The 19,419-nt window shown below is 39.9% G+C and overlaps 1 protein-coding gene and 1 long non-coding RNA gene across 5 annotated transcripts; one reads left to right on the top strand and one right to left on the bottom strand.

The window, feature by feature from the left end:
• Positions 1 to 2,816: 2,816 nt before the first annotated feature.
• Positions 2,817 to 10,547, bottom strand: LOC125263171. 4 transcript variants are annotated; one of them, XM_048182093.1, is made up of 5 exons: positions 10,261 to 10,547; positions 8,934 to 9,015; positions 4,726 to 5,052; positions 3,867 to 4,178; positions 2,817 to 3,443 (listed from the first exon to the last, which is right to left on the bottom strand). In XM_048182093.1, the coding sequence occupies exons 3-5, from the start codon at positions 5,015 to 5,017 to the stop codon at positions 3,430 to 3,432; spliced, it is 618 nt and encodes a 205-aa protein (XP_048038050.1). In that variant the 5' UTR covers positions 5,018 to 5,052; positions 8,934 to 9,015; positions 10,261 to 10,547; the 3' UTR covers positions 2,817 to 3,429. The 4 variants fall into 4 exon arrangements, with proteins under 4 accessions (XP_048038050.1, XP_048038049.1, XP_048038051.1 ...); XM_048182092.1 differs by having other exon boundaries at positions 4,726 to 9,015; XM_048182094.1 differs by lacking the exon at positions 10,261 to 10,547 and having other exon boundaries at positions 4,726 to 4,853; positions 4,953 to 9,301.
• Positions 10,548 to 11,295: 748 nt separating this feature from the next.
• LOC125262800 lies at positions 11,296 to 12,591 on the top strand. Its single transcript, XR_007183613.1, has 3 exons — positions 11,296 to 11,662; positions 11,803 to 11,908; positions 12,037 to 12,591. It is a non-coding gene; the product is annotated as an uncharacterized LOC125262800 (long non-coding RNA).
• The last annotated feature ends 6,828 nt before the right edge of the window (positions 12,592 to 19,419 follow it).

The following is a 19,419-nucleotide window of genomic DNA, read 5'->3' as shown; positions in this document are numbered from 1 at the left end:
AAAGTTATTATCAGCATTAAAATGCAACATATGCTTGATCATGCGTTCATATCCCCAACCACAAACACACGTGCAAATTGATTATCATTAATAAAAGAACTAATAAAAGCAAGTGTGTTTAAATAATCATCCTCAGTTTGTTGGCACTCATAGGGGTATAAACATTAAGAATATTTAATAACATTCTTAATAAAATTCAGAATGTTATTACAATTTACTGGTACTGCAAAACACCAATCAGCTTCGACCTTGATGATGTTTATCATAGAGTCCAACGTTTTATGTACCACAGCGTAGCCACCCGATATCTGACCTCTCAAGTCCTGTTTAGATAAGAGTGTCTCTTGCTAACACAAGATGTCTCAGATTTGTAATAAATTATCAACCACTATGCGTCGAGCTCTATCCCGCGTTGAGCTCTATCGTCGAGCTCTCGCAGGCCCTGGCAGTTATATAACACACATAGACAGTTTAGATATCTTTAGCAGCCATTGCCCCCTCCGTCATGAATGCACCAGACGTGGATGAAGTTATATTAACCCCCGGTGCTCTCACTTTGCGTGGTTCATAGATACACAGCACAACAGAGCCTTCAGGACGAAGCTCCGGACAGCACATGTGTACAATGACAGACAGTACAATGACTCTGTGCACCTTCTTTAGGGTGTTTTCACACCTATGGATCGTTTGTTTTGTTCCGAAACAGGGACTAAATTTGTTACAATGTTGCTTTTTTTTCTTGGTTCGGTTCGCTTTCACATAGCAACATTTCAAAGCGTACCAAAATGCGTTAGGCAAGTCATGCGAGTAAAACTGTCCTCTTATTGGTCAGAATTTTCTCTGCGTCAGCCATCAAAATAATGATTGACAAGTTCGCTCCATGAGTTTATTGTGGCTTTATTTGTAACTGTCGAGACACACGCAAACACTTTATAAATGTAGCCGTCTTTCCCGCTTTTAAATTATACTACATATATTAATGCTGCGGCAAATTCAAATGCTCTCTCTCTCTTTCTCTCTCGGTCCGTCTCTGGTTTCCCAGCGCTGTCTAGGCGAACTGTTGTCAGTGTGTCGAGAGAGACCATATACATTTTATAATTTATAAGCAGAGCGGGGAAAGGCTTTGTCGGGACAGCATTCTCGCACGGAGAAGTGCAAATACACAACAGAGGCGCTCGTTGGTTTTCAGCTATGGTAAATAATGTGCTCACTCACAGAATCAGACACTACCGCTTTTTATATCAAATTTCCCGTTATGAATTATGACATCATTTGGTTCGTTGGTCCGTTAACTGGGTCGGATTGCTTTCACATCTCAAGCGAACCGCTCCAGAGTTCGTTTGAAAGCGTACCGAGACCACCTCTTCAAGCAGGTCTCGGTACGCTTGTTTGGTCCGCTTTTGGTGCGCACCCGAGTGCGATTGCTGCTTTCACACCTGCCCAAACGAACCGCACCAAAGGGGGAAACGAACTCTGGTACGATTCAACTGAACTAAATGAGGCAGGTGTGAAAGCACCCTTATATTAGTATATACTTCAGCTCATGGAAAAGCTTCTTGTGATGAACTCTGATTCTTCATGTGGCTTTCTCTTTTACCACCTGAATTATTTAGGTGGATGTCAGTATATGTTAAAGGTACAAAACAGATTTTAGTAGTAGTGTGCATTGTTGAATATACTAATTTACATTCAAATCTTCTTGTTTGTAGATTACAGTTTGTTTTATAAATGTGTTTACAGTTTTTCTGTATTTTTTACAAAATTATTCTGGCAACCACTGCTGCCAAAATTACTTCGTAAAAACCACATAATTTTTTTTTCAGTGTGTATGTGAAAATAATAATACATTTATTTCAGTTACTGTCACAGTCATCAGCTGGTGTGTGCAGGTTGACCACTAGAAGGCACTCATTCCCTGACCTTTGCCATGAACTTCAGTTTCCTTTAATCCTTTGCCTGCTTCTCACGAATGATTGAATTCAGCTGTTGTTCATCATTGTTCATCTCAGCCATGTTTTTTTGTTTGTTTAAATCATGTTTTTTCTGTCATTCTCTTTGAGGTTTTGCAGGTGTTATGCTTCTTATCTGAGCACTCTTGTTTATGTCTCCTGCGTGTGTTTTCCCCCTTTTCCCAGAGTTTCCTGTCTGAATACTGATTTGGATTGATTGTGGATTGAACCCTTTGCCTGCAATTTGACTACTATTCCGGATTCACCAATAAAGCTGCGCTTGGATCTCAGAGCATTCGGTGACAGTTACTTTCCAAGGCAACATTTTATGTTGAAGTACCAAAACTGTATAATAAATCAATAAACTATAGACATTTATTTTAAAAAAACAAAATCAAAATGACTAAACTTTAACTAAAATGTCAATACAAAATATAAAATAATTCAAAACTAATTCAAAATATGAATAACTACTATACGATTATATTACGATAAAATTAGTACCTAAATATGCTTAAAAAGGTCATTTATAACACTGAAACAGTTTATTTAAAACAGCTTGTTACATTTATTAAAAGCAACAGTAAAATGATATATTCACGATACAAACATGCAAAAAAAAAAAAAGAGCAACAGTTACAATCAGATTCATATACTATAAAAAGTATTGTTCAAATTAATTTTCTCCACAAAGATTTCAAATTCTAATGAATTCTAATGAACCAAACAAACCAGCTCTGTGCTGGATTACAATAATACAAAGTTTGTTTTGAAGCAAAACATATTAATTATTTACTTTGCGCAGTCATATGCACATACAGTAAATTAATAACAAATCAAGTAAAAACTGACAGTACAACATGTTTAGTGCAGATCTTCAAATTCAGTTTGTCGATTTAATACATTTTGTAAATGATGTTGACTGTCCTGAGAATTCATGGTCAATGATGTCACTGAGTGTTAACTGAGGGTTAAATGCTGCAAAGCATTTGATTTATGAATTGATCAAGATATATGAATGCAAACTGTAGGTTATTGTTGAACTGAATATATAACAATTATATTAATAGAGTGAATAAGCACCATCTAGTGGTTCATCACAATGAAGCTTCACTCCAGAAACATTCGACTTCATCTGATCTGCTGAGAGCATCTCAACCTTCAAGAAACTGCTGAAAACAAACCTCTTCCATACCCATAAACCAATGCACTTATTATAATAAACATGCAAAATGATAATGTAAATACATTCCAGGTTCATAAGGTGCAACTACCAGATAATGTTCATCTAAATGTCCTAAATGATATGTGCTTCCAGTAACAGGTAGGTAATTATTTCCATAACATGTAAAATGAGCATTATGATTAATAAGTGAAGTATTTCATCAGCACCAGCTTAAGTGTGTTTTTTTGTAAATCATGTCAATGGGAATAAAGTTGCAGAAACACACTGATCCAGTTAAGATCCGCTCAGATCATGTCACTTTTCTCCATCTGTAAGAAAACAATATATTACAGGATGTTAAAGTGAGAGAAATGAACAGATGTAACATTTACAGAAATCAGCACATCTGTTACCAGTCAGTGAACAAGATTTAGTCTGAAAGGTTTGTTGATTTTGATGGAAACTTGATGGAAATATTACAGCAGAAGAGCAGAAATGCTATTATATCTTATGATTAAATGGTAATGTCTGAATAAATGACTTGAATGAAGGAATAAAAAGGAAAACATGACTTTTCAGTCATTTTTGTTCATTTATTTACATATAGTTTAGAATTAATGATTTGGTCAAGTAATACCTTTTGTTACGTTAAATAGGCTGATACTCTAATATGTTATATTTAAGTCAATAAAAAGTTAACGGACCGGTTAAAAAAGATGAATTCTGAATTTCCAGTGATCAATGACACTCACCAGTGACACAAACACAGAAGCTCCTGGTGATGCTGAATCTGCTGTTGATGATCTGTAGTTGATAAAGTTCAGAGTCGGTGGTTTTGCTGTTTGTGATGGTCAGAGATCCGGTCTGAGTCACGTTCAGTCTGCCTCTGAATCTCTCACCATCAAGACCCTGTTTTACTGTAAAGGTCTTACTCTGGTTTCCAGTGATGTGAGCGATGGGACTGCCACTAAAACACCATATCATCACATCATTTGAGTCGTTTATCACACCAGGATGTAAAGTGACAGATTCTCCCTCCTTCACTGACACTGGAGCAGGAACACCTGAAACACAAACCAACCGCTGCTGGACCATCTTTTGGGGGAAAATAAACTCCATAAGAGGAATTAACTGTGACAATAGGTGTGTATATTGAATGGATCATGAGATATTTATTAGAAACAAAATTAACTGTAAAACTGCTACATATCCAGTTAATACTGGACATGTCTTTTTTAATATACCTGCACATGTATTAGACACGTACATGTATAGTACAGTGCATTACTACACTGAAATATATCTTTCTGCTTTATGATATTCCAAGATAAGGCAATGTAAAAATCACTTGCAGTCATTAAATGAGATAAACTCACAAACTATTATGAGCTCTTCAAACATTTTACAAATCTTCTGTACTTCCCCAGTGAACTTAAAACTATGAGTATGAAATAACAGATGTATTTAAAAAGATAAGATTTTAACTGTTAAAAGTGAATGGATCTCCAATAGAAAAACAAAAACAGGTCATGAGAAAATCAGCTCAGTGTCACTGGGATAAACATGCTGATATCATTTAAACATAACCTGCTTTTAAACATAATGACTCACCATCAACAGTAACAGTGAAGATAATTTCTTTGTCGCTGATATTCAGGATCATTGATATATATTCTCCAAAGTCTGTGCTTCTGATGTTCATGATGGTCAGAGATCCAGTCTGATGATCCAGCTTCAGTCTGTGTTTGAATCTCTCATTACTTTCATTACACTGAACATCTGTACAAATATCACTGAGATTTCCATTGATGCGCGCGATGCGAATGTCATTAAAATACCAATGAATTCTCTCTTGTTGGTCTGTTTTAACTCCAGTCTTTAGAGTGACTGAATCTCCCTCCATCACAGACACTGACACTGAACCAACAGCAGACACACCTGAAGAAAGAGTGAACAGTTCATTATAAATCATGCCTGTGGATTGGAGTATGGGTTATTTAAAATAAAATATAATTATATTTTCAGAATATTTTCAATTTTTTTGTTTGTTTGTTTTTTGTAAAGTATTAAGCAAATGGTTTTGTCCGACTGGAGACATTTTATCGCACCTGTAGGGCAAAACGGCCTCTTGGTACAAGTGTAATTTTTGTTAAAAATCTAATAACATGAAAAGTACATCTGGTTTTAATTTTCTGCTTTGGCAGGGGAGTCATGTGACGTGATGCGAGAGGAGGCAGCTTAGTAGCGAGCTCCGCTTCAGTTTGCTACAATTATCCTGTTAATAATCTTGAACCGGTGAAAACTGTAATTACACGGTCACTTAAGCAATACTGATATTAAAGAATGTCTAAAACGTCGAATTCCTCAGCTTGTAGGGATATAAAAAGGCACTTACGTTCTCATACGCCCGACGCCACTCAGAATCAAGATGGCCGGGAGCTAACGTTAGCTGATCCCGAGACCGAGTCCACTGACGGGAGTCAAGACATCGCCAACATTTATACTATTCTGACAAAAATCTCAAGTGATATGGAGGGAATTGCGGAGACACGGAAAACTACCGCGTTGGTGGAGGCTAAACTATCCGCCCTGATTACAAGATTGGATGAGGTTGAAAAACGAGTGGAGTTTCTAGAAGGGGCCGAGAGAGAACTACAGGTCAATCCACCTGCCACCAAAGCCGAGCTGGAGCAAATATGGGATAAAATAGAAGACATGGAGAATCGGAACAGACGCAACAATGTCCGTATCGTCGGAATACCTGAAGGAAAAGACGGCCAGGACATGGTGAGGTTTCTGGATGGACTTATCCCTCAATTGATAGACTCGTCGGGCCGGCAACTTGAGATAGAGCGCGCACACAGATCTCCCGGTCAGCGCCTCAACTCGACAGGCTGATTTTGGCAAAATTCCTACGGTCTGCTGACAGGGACTTCGTGTTATGGGCGGCGAGAATTAAAGGTAAACTTTGCTGGGAGAACAATCATATTATGGTCTTTCCTGATTGGAAATATCTTAATTTCGGACCATGCTTGGGTATGTTTAGAGTTGAAGCCTTATATAGAGAGGAAAAAATCATATAGATGGCGTCTTAATACATCTCTCTTACAAAACCCAGTATTTCAACAAATGTTAAAAACAGAAATTAATGGGTACATAGAAACAAACTGGTCATCATTATCTTCGGTGGGAGTGGCTTGGGATGCTTTTAAGGCAGTTATTAGGGGACGTATCATTCAATTTGCGGCGCATTCCAAGAAACTTAAAGCACAAGAACTTTTGGAGTTGGAAAATGGCATTAAAAGGGCTGAAACAAAGATAAAACGTCAAGTGACATCTAGTGGTCTTCGAGAATTAACTCAGCTGAAATATAGATATAACACCATTCTGTCTCAAAAGATTGAATTTTTGCTATTGACAAGACAGACATATTTTGAGTCAGGAGATAAAGCAGGAAAACTTCTAGCTAATTATATCAAGCACAAGGAGTGTTCTTCCATTATTCCATCTGTTAGGTCCTGTTAGGGGAGATATATTTACTACTGCTACAGATATAAATAATACATTTAAAGAATTTTATATAGATCTTTACAAGTCAGCATCATCATCAACTGATGAGGATATTAGCAGATTCCTGGATCCGTTAGATCTCCCTAAACCATCAAATGAGCAGAAGCAACTTCTTGACTCCGATATAACTCTAGAGGAAGTGATTGAGGTGATCAGAGCATTGCCTACAGGAAAAGCTCCTGGTCCAGATGGTTTCCCCGCAGAATTTTTTAAGGAACACATTAAAGACCTTGCTCCTTTAATGCTAGAAGTTTTTATGGAGGCATTTCAGAGGGAGGAGTTACCACCAACAATGTCACAAGCTCTAATTAGTCTTATACTTAAAAAGGATAAGGATCCAAGTGATTGTAAAAATTACCGCCCAATATCACTGATTCAACTTGATATGAAAATCTTATCAAAAATCCTAACTAATCGTTTAAATAAAGTTATATCATGTGGATCAAGTAGGGTTCATTAGTGGCCGTAGCTCTTCTGATAATATTCGTCGGTTTATTGACATTATGTGGTCAGTAAGGGAGGAACAGACCCCAATTGCAGCCATCTCATTAGATGCAGAGAAGGCTTTTGACATGATGGAGTGGAGGTACCTTTTTAAAATTCTAGAAGTCTATGGGTTTGGAACCACGTTTATAAGATAGATTAAATTATTGTACAAGCAACCGGTAGCAGCGGTACAAACCAATGGATTAATTTCAGAGTATTTTGTACTAGGTAGAGGGAACACGGCAAGGCTCTCCACTCTCCCTGTTGCTGTTTTGTCTTGCTTTGGAACCTTTAGCTGCTGCAAAAACGAGGATTTTCCTGGCATTGTAGCAGGGAGACTAACACACAAGCTTATGCTTTATGCAGACGACATCTTACTATTTGTCTCTGAAATCGGAAGCCCTTGCACTGACTGCATTTTGCCCTGCCTCAGCTTTTCACCCTGGCATGTTCCAATGGCCTAAGCCAGGTATTAGATATTTAGGAATTCTATTTCCCCCAAATTTAAATGACTTAGTAAGAGCTAATTTCGACCCCTTAATGAAGAAGATTTCCTGCGATATGGATAGATGGGCTCCACTCCATATGTCTATGGCTGGAAAAGTCAATGTAATTAAAATGAGTTGTACACCAAAATTGAATTATTTATTACAGTCTCTCCCTATACAAATACCGCTTTACTACTTTAAACAGTTTGACAGAATATGTAAGGTTTTTATTTGGAATGGTAAGCGTCCTCGGATGCATTCTAATAAGTTGCAGAGACCTGTTGAGAAAGGTGGTTTAGGCCTGCCTAATGTTTTATTTTATTATTATGCTTTCAGTCTCAGACACCTGGCTCATTGGTCACTGCCGCCTGAGCGAGCTCCCCCTTGGTATACGATTGAACAATCTGTCTTGCCTTTGATTTCATTATTGCAGAGTCTGTTCATTAAACTGGATAGTGAGGTGAAAAAACATCCTATTATTTCGCATTTGCAAACAGTTTGGTTAAAGATTTTCTGTCTGCGTAGCTCTGACCCTTACCTAAATGCTTGTTCAAGTATATGGTTGAACCCTGAACTATGTATTAATAAAGCCCCTTTTCTATGGAGGGAATGGATTAAGAAAGGTGTCATTATATTAAGTGATCTTTATGAAAATGGTAGCCTGAAGTCATTTGAACATTTACGTCAGCAGTATGGTATATCTAGATCTCAGTTTTTTTGGTATTTACAGTTACATTTACTTTGTACTACTTTTGGTTCTAGTACACAGCCTCCTAAGACAGCAGACATTCATTGTATGATAATTTCAGCATATGGGAAGGGTCATGAAGCATCAACATACTACTCCTGGCTGATTCAAAATCATGGTGATGGAGTGTTATTAGCTCTTAAGAAAATATGGGAAAGGGACTTGAATTTAACATTTGATGATGATGAGTGGTATAGAGTTTTAAAAAATGTCAAAACGGCGTCTAGGGATGCAAAAATACGCCTTATACAGTTTAAGATAGTGCACCGTTTTTACTGGACCCCTTCCAGACTGTTCAGGCTTGGGTTAAAAGACACACCCTATTGCTGGAGATGTAAGACTGAGGATGGATACTTAACTAATGCCCTCTGGTCCTGTACAAAAATTCAGGATTTCTGGATAAGGGTTCATGAACACATTTGCACTGTTTTGGATACTCAGGTTTCACCATGTCCTCAATTGTTTATATTAGGTGGATGGACAGACAGTGACATAAGAGACAAACACATAAGACACTGGGTACAAACCTGTTTAATGATTGGCAGACAAATTATTCTTAGGAGCTGGAAGTCAGAGGAGGCCCCTTCCTTTCAGGAATGGATAGCAGAACTAGGTAGAATGGCTACATTTGAAAATATGTCTTATAGACAGATGGATAAATTAAATTTATTTTATAAGAAATGGTCCAGATATTTATCTTATTTGGAAAAGGGGTAGTAATCACTCTGTGAGAGAACATGTTCACATGGTTTTTTTTAATGGTTATTTATTTTTTATTGTGCTATTATTCTCCTTTTTTCACCAATATATCAAAAGATGTAATATAAGTCTTAGGTGTCCCCTGAATGTGTCTGTGAAGTTTCAGCTCAAAATACCCCATAGTTTTTTTTTTTATTACTTTTTTTAACTGCCTATTTTGGGGCATCATTATAAACGCGCCGATTTATGCAGCGCGGCCCCTTTAAATCTCATGCTCTCCACCCACGGAGCTCGTGCTTGCCTTAAACAGCTATAAACAAAGTTCACACAGCTAATATAACCCTCAAAATGGATCTTTACAAAGTGTTCGGCATGCAACATGTCAAATCACGTAAGTAGAGTATTTAATTGGATGTTTACATTTGATTCTGAATGAGTTTGAGGCTGTGCTCCGTGGCTAACTGCTAATGCTACACTGTTGGAGAGATTTATAAAGAATGAAGTTGTGTTTATGAATTATACAGACTGCAAGTGTTTAAAAATGAAAATAGCGACGGCTCTTGTCTCCGTGAATACAGTAAGAAACGATTGTAACTTTAACCACATTTAACAGTACATTAGCAACATGCTAACGAAACATTTAGAAAGACAATTTACAAATATCACTAAAAATATCATGATATCATGGATCATGTCAGTTATTATCGCTCCATCTGCCATTTTTTGCTATTGTTCTTGCTTGCTTACCTAGTCTGATGATTCAGCTGTGCACAGATCCAGACTGCCCTTGTCTAATGCCTTTCATAATGTTGGGAACATGGGCTGGCATATGCAAATATTGGAGGCGTGCATATTAATGATCCCGACTGTTACGTAACAGTCTGTGTTATGTTGAGATTCGCTAGTTCTTCGGAGGTCTTTTAAACAATTTAGGTTTATATAAGAAGGAGGAAACAATGGAGTTTGAGACTCACTGTGTGTCATTTCCATGTTCTGAACTCTTGTTATTCAACTATGCCAAGGTAAATTCAATTTTTGAATCTAGGGCACCTTTAAAAATCTTACAGTTTCCATACTTTTGACTGGTAGTAATATATATATATATATATTCATTTATTTGGTTTCAACCTGAAGAGAAATAAACAAATGTCTTACCGTGCAAGAATGCAGTAACTGCAAACAAACTAAGGAAAAACTTCTTTGTCTCCATGTTTCCTCTCATACCTGCTTTATTACTGTGAATGAATGGAGCTGCATTTATAGACGACTCAGATGTTACGTATCAGGGGTGTGTGTCCCTGTCAGAGATCATGTGATCATTTGAGATGCTAAACACCTCCACTGGAAAGTAGACGAGAGTACGTGGCGACCGTGACTCAAGCATAACCCAACCCAATGAGCATTAAACTGGGTGATCAGTAAGTCTTTTTCCATCATCAGTCAGCACAGCCGAGGAAGAGTTTGGCATCAGAAGAAGCTGGTCCACACTTAGTAAAGTGACTCATCATGAATGACTCATCACTAAAAGACAGTGGTGGCTGGCTGGTAATGCAGAACCTAATGTAATGTCATGTACACACACTCTTGTGGCCAAGATTGCAAATGTGGGTATTTGGACAGGCCCATTAAATCCCAGTAAAGGTTGATTCGTCATTCAGAGCCCAGGTTGTGCAGTAGTGATCCCGATGTCCCGCCCACACTTCTGCTGTCAGTCATGATGTTACACCCCATTTATATAGCATTAAAGTACAAACTAAAACCAAACTCATTGGAAGAACTACAGCGATGTTGAGTATCGTGAGGTGGAAAAACAGTATGACAGTATGCAGATTCAGTGAGAGGAGTGAATATTTTGTTGCGTTAAATTATGATCAATAGACCAGGGGCCGTATTCACAAAACATTTTATCTTACCACTAAGAGTTCTGCTAAATATCAGTAAAAGTTCTTAGTTAAGAGTTTTCTCTTAAAACCTATTCACAAAGCTGCTGAGGCAAACTTTTACTAAGGAACAGATGCTGCGTCCCAATTTGCCTACTTATGCTACATCCTAAAAGTATGTACTGTTTTTGTAAAGAAAAAGTACATACTTTTGAGTGTGTAGCAGAAGAGTATGCAAGCTTTGGGACATACTACCTTGTCATAATTGCGTCTTTAACGGATGTTCTGTCGCTTAGTTACGTGTAACCCTTGTTAAATAATTGTTTATGATTAGTATTATTTATTATAAGATTGCTTAAATAGAATATGATTATTCATATGGCAGAAATTCTTTATAAATATACAAATATATGTAAATATTTATATCTGAATTAAGTTAAGGAATGAGCAATGGCCAATCGGAGCGTTGCATTGTCAGCTCCGCCCCTTTTCCTACGGATCGCGTTGCACAGTTCAGATGAGAGACGGGGAGCAACGGAGAAAGTTGATCAGACGTGTGTGTGTTAAATGGTGAAAAATACGATTCCTAATAATGTTTAAGGTTCACATAAACTGGACAAATTAGAGCTCAACCTCAAGATATTAGACGATTCAGCATGATTGTTGATTTTGACTCGGTGAGTTTACAATGTTATAATTAGTCTTTAAAAAAAAAAAAAAAAAAACAATTGACAACACATTATTTTATTTGTTTCATGCACACGAGACAAAATTGTGTTATATTGTAATATTGTATGGGCTGGATTGTAATTTGCAGTGGATTATATCAGACCGCATGGTGTATTGAGTGTTCACTGCCGTTCGCTGACGCCATTTTGTGCGTGCCTGTGAAAGAGAAAAGAGAGAAAGACGTGAATGGACAGGTATTTGAATATAATGTCACTTACAGTGATTTCATTCATGGAAGTATTTTATTTGTTTCCTGTGTTATGTATAATTGTTGATCATTATTGATATACAATATTGAATGCATATTCTGGTCTGTGATCAGGCCAGGTTTTTTTTCTGTGTGAACAATTTCCAAGTTGGATTTCCCTAATCGATGGCGAGCCTCCCACTTCGACCCTGAAAGGATCATGAACCTAGAGGAAAGGACAATTTTTCCATTCCGTTGTTTTTCTTCAGACACGTAAGAGAGAACACATTCCCAGAGACTGGTTCTTTGTATTTTTTTTTATGGGACTGAAACATTTCAGTAGCACAATTGAGAAACTTTAAAACTGATCAATCTTTCAATTGATAAAAACTTTGAAACTAGACACTGATTTCAGTGTGGGTTATATGTGATATCACTGAGATTTGGTTTCATTTGTATTCACATTGATTGTGATTGTGATTACTGTAAATTAAAAGTAATTTAGAGGGTGCACCCAGGGTATATATATAGTTTGTTGTATATTTTCTCTTTTTGTTTGTTGTTCTGTGAATTGAAGAGGAAAAAAAAAAAAGGAAATACTGAAAGGAAAAGAAATAACTGAATATTCAAAGTAAAGTTATTTTTGATTCAACTTACCTTTTGTCTCTGCGTTTTGCTCAGTATCACCGCCGCCTCCCTTTACGTACCATGCAGTCTTCTTGATTGTATTTCTCTGGTCCATTAGTGAGTGAGTAAATACCCGCTACAATTGTGGCGAGCCAGCCAAGGAGGTGACGCTGTTGCTGAGTATTAGCAATTGTGATTTTGAACAATTAAATTTTCACCTTGTGACTCTTTTTTAAAAAAAAAAAAAAAATGGATATAGTTGAGGCAGAGGGCATTAAAGTTCCAAACTCTCTGATTGTTAGTGGTTTAACTAACAGCGAGCGTGATGAAGAATTAATTGACCTTCTGAAAAGATACGGTTCTTTTGCCAGAACGCTTCTCATTAGCGACAAAGAGTCAGAGTTTTACCAGAGCACAATAATTGAATATAACAGTGGTCAAGCTTTACAATCTCTTGAAGACCAGCTGCCTTATACTCACCGGCTCTCCAGTGATCCAAATATCACTTACCAAGTGAGGGCATTGTCTAGCGTCTATACACAGCAGTTGGGCAGTAGCGTCACTAAATCCTACCTGGAAGGATTGAAAGAGATTGCAAAATTGAGTGGAACCAATTTTGAAGCAGTTTTAAGCCAGATGCTATCTCAAATGAGTGCAGAACTTACACCAGTGTCCACTGATCTTGCAGCTGGAGATGGAAACCCAAATGAGCCACCATCCCCAGCACTCCCTGACGAGGGCGTTGGTGCAGCACCTGTTAAGCCAAGTCAGGTAGATGAACCCCAGTCACAGTATACGCCTATTAAATCGAATGGGCCACCCCTCTTTACCTCTCAACAGGTACTCAATCCACCTGAGGTCCAGAAACTCATAGTTGAACACGTTGTGAGGAGTGGTGAAGTGGCTGCCCAGGGGCCTGTACAATCCCGACTCCGAGTATTCTCCGGTAAATGTCCCAGACCTGGTAACGAGGTTGATTATGATACTTGGCGCTCCAGTGTGGAGCTTGTTCTAAAAGACCCTGGCTTATCTGATCTGCATGTGTCCAGGAAGATAGTGGACAGTCTCTTGCCACCTGCAGCTGATGTTATAAAACATCTAAACCCTGAAGCTCCCTCCTCAGCTTACCTTCAGTTGCTGGATTCTGCTTTTGGAATTGTCGAGGATGGGGATGAACTCCTTGCAAGATTTATGAATACCTTACAGGACGCCGGAGAGAAACCATCCGCTTACCTGTATAGATTGCAGACAGCCTTGAGGGTGACTATCAAAAGAGGTGGAATTACTCCTGAAGAGGCAGACAGGCACCTCCTCAAGCAGTTTTGTAGAGGCTGCTGGGATAATGATTTAATTACTGATCTGCAGCTTGAGCAAAAGCGCAACCATCCTCCTTCTTTTGCGCAGCTTCTGCTCATGTTACGTACGGAAGAAGACAAACATACAGCGAAGGTCACTCGTATGAAACAACATCTTGGGTCTTCTAAACAGAGAGCCCTGATACATTCCCAACGAACGTGGGTCTCTGCTGAAATGGAGCAAAGAGAAACTTCAAATGTGGCTACACTTACAACTGAAACACAAGAGCTCAAGAAGCAAATAGCTAAGCTCCAAAGTCAGTTAGCCAGTTTCACGGCCAAGCCAAAAACTCATAAGAACTTCTCAATGCAAGAAGCAGCAAATAAACAGGACAAAAAGAAGACAGGAACTGTTGGTGCTGCAAGTGTGACTCCACTTAGTAAGAAACCAACAGGCAGGCCGAGGCCATGGTACTGTTTTTCTTGTGGGGAGGATGGCCACGTTGCATCTTCTTGCACTTCCGAACCTAACCCTGCACTTGTCACTACCAAACGTAAACTTCTAAGAGAGAAGCAGCTTCAGTGGGACTCTCAGAACTCCACCCCCAACCCTGATTTAAACTAGAGCCAGCCCTTGTTGAGGGACAGATGGGGGCTGAATTGAAATCAAACCGTCCCGCTGTTAAATGTATCTCAAACAAATGTCAATCTTCTAGGAAGCGAAGCATTAACCTGCCAAAGGGTTTGGTGGGTGCTAGATGCATTGCAGAAATCAGCATAGCTGGTGAAAAGTGTCATTGTTTATTGGACACTGGGTCACAAGTTACAACCGTCCCCAAGTCCTTTTATGAGCAGCACCTCTCTGAATATCCCCTTAACTCTGTCAATGACATCTTGGAAGTAGAAGGTGCCAATGGCCTTTCTGTCCCATATGAAGGCTTTGTAGAAGTGGACATTACCTTTCCAGAGGAGTTTCTGGGTGTGAGTGTTGAAGTACCTACTGTAGCCCTAGTAGTTCCTGATGTGAACCTTCACAATCAGCCTTTGATTCTAATAGGCACAAATACCTTGGATGTTCTCTACGAGCAACATTTGAACATGAATTCCCCAATGTTTCAACCATCTTCATTTGGTTACAGAGTGGTTCTGAGGACACTCGAGACGAGACATAAACAAAACACAAGTGGCATTCTTGGTCATGTGCGGTTGAGGAGTAAAGTACCTGAGGTCATGGCTGCAGGTCAGACTGTAGTTGTGGAAGGTTCCCTTGCAGTGCCCTGTGGGGTTGATAAGTGTGTCATGGTAGAGCATCCATCTAATTCCTCTTTGCCTGGTGGGGTATTTGTCAAACGCTGCCTACTTACCTTTCCTAAAACCCAATCTTACCGCTTACCAGTGGTGCTTACGAATGAAACTGAACATGATATAGCAATCCCGCCAAGGTGCACAATAGCTGAGCTTCATGTGGTTGACTCTGTACTCCCTCCGCCAATCACCCCTTCACAAAATAAACACTTACCTGTGCAGGAGCTTGATTTCACTTTAAATTTTGGCAATTCACCACTACCACAAGAATGGAAGGACCGTATCACTAAAAAGCTCAGAGAAATGCCTGAAGTTTTCAGTCAGCATGACTTAGACTTCGGACACACCCAAAAGGTGAAACATCGCATAAATCTTAATGACGAGACTCCTTTTAAACAAAGAGCACGGCCAATCCACCCACAAGATGTTGAGGCTGTCCGCAAGCATTTGCGTGACCTTCTTGTGAGTGGAGTCATTCGAGAGTCTGAATCACCCTTTTCCTCACCCATAGTGGTGGTGAGAAAGAAGAACGGGGATGTGCGACTATGTATAGATTATAGAAAGTTAAACCTCCAGACGGTAAAAGACGCGTACGCCCTTCCCAATCTTGAGGAAACTTTTTCAGCTCTGACAGGTTCCAGATGGTTTTCCGTACTTGATTTGAAATCTGGATACTACCAGATAGAAGTTGAGGAGTCTGACAAGCCCAAAACTGCCTTTGTTTGCCCACTGGGGTTTTGGGAATTCAATCGTATGCCCCAAGGTGTCACCAACGCACCAAGTACTTTTCAAAGATTAATGGAGAAATGTATGGGGGACATTAATCTGAAAGAAGTACTGGTCTTTTTGGACGACCTAATAATATTCTCTGACACCCCAGAGGAGCATGGGAGACGACTACTCAATGTTCTACATCGCCTCAAAGAGTACGGGCTGAAACTTTCTCTGGAAAAATGTAAATTTTTCCAAACCTCTGTTCGTTATCTGGGACATATTGTGTCGGAGCATGGGGTAGAGACTGACCCGGAAAAGATCCAAGCCTTAAAAACCTGGCCGAGTCCCAAGAATCTTAAAGAACTGAGGTCATTTTTGGGCTTCTCAGGCTATTATCGCCGGTTTATTAAGGATTATTCGAGGATCGTGAAACCACTCAATGACCTCACCTCAGGGTATCCACCATTAAGGAAAAGTAGTAAAAGGAGTGATAAAAAGGGACCGTACTACAATCCTAAGGAGCCTTTTGGGGGTCGTTGGACATCCTTTTGTGAGGAAGCTTTCCAGTCCATCATTGAGAAGCTTACTAGTGCACCTATCCTTGGTTTTGCTGACCCCAAACTCCCCTACTTTCTTCATACAGATGCCAGCACCAAGGGGTTGGGAGCTGCACTGTATCAGGAGCAAGGTGGGCAGATGCGTGCAATTGCATTTGCGAGCAGAGGGCTGTCACACAGTGAGTCAAGGTATCCTGCTCACAAACTAGAATTTCTTGCCCTTAAATGGGCAGTAACTGAAAAGTTTAGTGATTACCTTTATGGCAGCCAATTCACTGTCATCACTGATAGCAATCCTCTCACTCATGTTCTTACCACCGCAAGATTAGATGCTACAAGTTATCGCTGGCTAGCAGCTCTGTCCACTTTTTCATTTAAGCTGCAGTATAGGGCAGGCAAACTGAATGTGGATGCCGATGGTCTTTCAAGGCGACCTCAAGAGCCATTTCCGGAAAACCCTTTGTCTCAAAAAGAGCATGAAAGGATACAACAATTCGTACAGCATCAGCTTTCCAACGCAGAAGGTTCTGTCAGCACCACGGAGGTAGTTCGGGCCATCTGTGAGAAGCACCTCGTTCAGCAGTCAGTTGATGCCGGGCCAGGCATTGCTCTCATAAGCTCGCTTGCACTCCATTCCGATGCTGTACCCACCTGTTATGAACAAGAAGATAATTCTGATTGGTTACCTGTTATACCTCACCTTTCAGACCTAGGTGACAAACAAAGGGCCGACCCAGTTCTTCAAGTGGTGATGTCACACTTGGAATCAGGAGAAAAACCTTCACCAGCAGTAAGGAAAGAACTTCCTGGTCTTTCTTTTTTCTTAAAAGAGTGGAATCGTCTTGAGTTAAAGGACGGAGTACTCTACAGAAGACGGAAAGACAATGATTCCATCACTTACCAGCTAGTGCTCCCTGAAGAGCTAAGATCCTCTGTGATGAGTAGTTTACATGACAGTATGGGTCACATGGGGATGGAGAGAACTCTGGACCTGGCCAGATCCCGATTTTACTGGCCAAAAATGGCAGCTGAAGTGGAACAAAAGGTCAGGACATGTGGTCGTTGTGTGCGAAGAAAGTCCTTACCTCAAAAAGCAGCACCACTGGTCAACATCCAGGCCACCAGACCATTACAATTAGTCTGTATGGACTTTCTCTCGTTGGAACCAGACCGGAGCAACACGAGGGACATCTTAGTGATCACAGATTTTTTCACTAAGTATGCGGTGGCAGTCCCTACACCAAATCAAAAGGCGAGAACAGTAGCAAAGTGTCTTTGGGAGAACTTTATTGTGCATTATGGGTTTCCTGAACGCCTACATAGTGACCAGGGCCCAGATTTTGAGTCGCGCACAATCAAAGAACTTTGTGACATATCAGGCATTAAGAAACTTCGAACAACACCCTACCATCCTAGGGGAAACCCTGTTGAACGCTTCAATAGGACTCTACTAGACATGCTTGGCACATTGGATGAGAAAGACAAAACTCATTGGAGAGATTTTGTCAAGCCATTAGTTCATGCATATAATTGCACAAAGCATGAAGTTACAGGGTACACCCCCTACGAATTGATGTTTGGGCGCCAGCCTCGGTTGCCTGTCGACCTTGCCTTTGGATTACCATACCAGGACCGTCCACAGATATCCCATTCTGAATATGTCAAACATCTGAAGTCTCACCTGGAAGAAAGCTATTTGCTTGCTTCCCGTAGAGCATTAAAGAGTGCGGAAAGGAACAAAATCAGGTTTGACAAACATGTGACAAATTCCTCCTTGGAAGTTAATGATCGTGTGCTGGTGAGAAACGTTCGGTTGCGTGGTAAGCACAAATTAGCAGACAAGTGGGAGCCCGAGGTGTACGTGGTAGTAAAGCGAGCAGGAGACTTACCTGTCTACACTGTTCGTCCTGAAACAAAGGATGGTCCTCTCCGTACGCTCCACAGAGACCTTTTGCTTCCTTGTGGATTCTTGCCATCACCAGAAATTTCAAGCCCTACCTTGACCAAGCCTACCTCCAAACCTAGGACACGCCAGAATCCTGGTATTCAGTCATCTGATGATGATAATCCATTCCCTGACTCGGAGGATGAAGATCTTAATGGGAGGTATGATGTTTTTCCAGTTGTGGAAACAGTACGGTTCTCAGCGGTCCATGACATCGGTAGGTCAGACGGAGCTGTGGATATTTCTTCTGATGCTGACTTAACTAACCAAGAACCTCCAGATGTTGATACTGTGCAAAGACATCCAGTTGAACACCTACCTGTTGATCCTCCCAACAAATACTCACCTGTTGATCCTCCCGATGAACACTCACCTGTTGATCCTCCCAACGAATACTCACCTGTTGATCCTCCCGATGAACACTCACCTGTTGATCCTCCCGACGAATACTCACCTGTTGATGCTTCAGGAGTTTCTGAAACAAATAATGTACCTGAAAAAGACCAAACTGAAAAAGAAAAGGACCTACCTGTTCGAAGTGAAGATGAATTTGAAGCGACAAACGTTGCTAAAACTACTGTTTCTGTGGAAAGGGGAGAACAACAGCCAGGAAATGAGGGGAAACAGAATGCAAATATTCCACTCAGATGCTCTAGTAGGCAGAGAGAGGAACCTGAGAGACTTACCTACTTTCAGCTTGGAAACCCCCTGTCTTATGTTGTTCAATCTTTGTTCCAGGGGTTAAGTACTGCCCTTGTTAGCTCCCTCAATAGTGTTGAAAATACAGGCCCCCTTTCCAATTTACCTGATGCTTCACCAAATGTAGTGACTAATCAGCCACTCAGAGCATGCAAAGGGACTTGCATGATTTCAGGGGGGGAAAGTGTAACCCTTGTTAAATAATTGTTTATGATTAGTATTATTTATTATAAGATTGCTTAAATAGAATATGATTATTCATATGGCAGAAATTCTTTATAAATATACAAATATATGTAAATATTTATATCTGAATTAAGTTAAGGAATGAGCAATGGCCAATCGGAGCGTTGCATTGTCAGCTCCGCCCCTTTTC

This window comes from Megalobrama amblycephala, linkage group LG2 (genome assembly GCF_018812025.1).
Source record: "Megalobrama amblycephala isolate DHTTF-2021 linkage group LG2, ASM1881202v1, whole genome shotgun sequence".
Taxonomy (NCBI): domain Eukaryota; kingdom Metazoa; phylum Chordata; class Actinopteri; order Cypriniformes; family Xenocyprididae; genus Megalobrama; species Megalobrama amblycephala.
Note: the sequence above shows the minus strand (reverse complement) of the source record. Positions and strands in the feature narration are given on the sequence as shown.

Coding starts and splice junctions, on each gene's coding strand:
- LOC125263171 (XM_048182092.1), bottom strand. CDS start 5,086: ATGATTTATAATGAACTGTTCACTCTTTCTTCAGGTGTGTCTGCTGTT. Junction 4,179..4,725: donor CTTCACTGTTACTGTTGATG/GTGAGTCATTAT, acceptor TTTGTGTTTCAG/GTGTTCCTGCTCCAGTGTCA.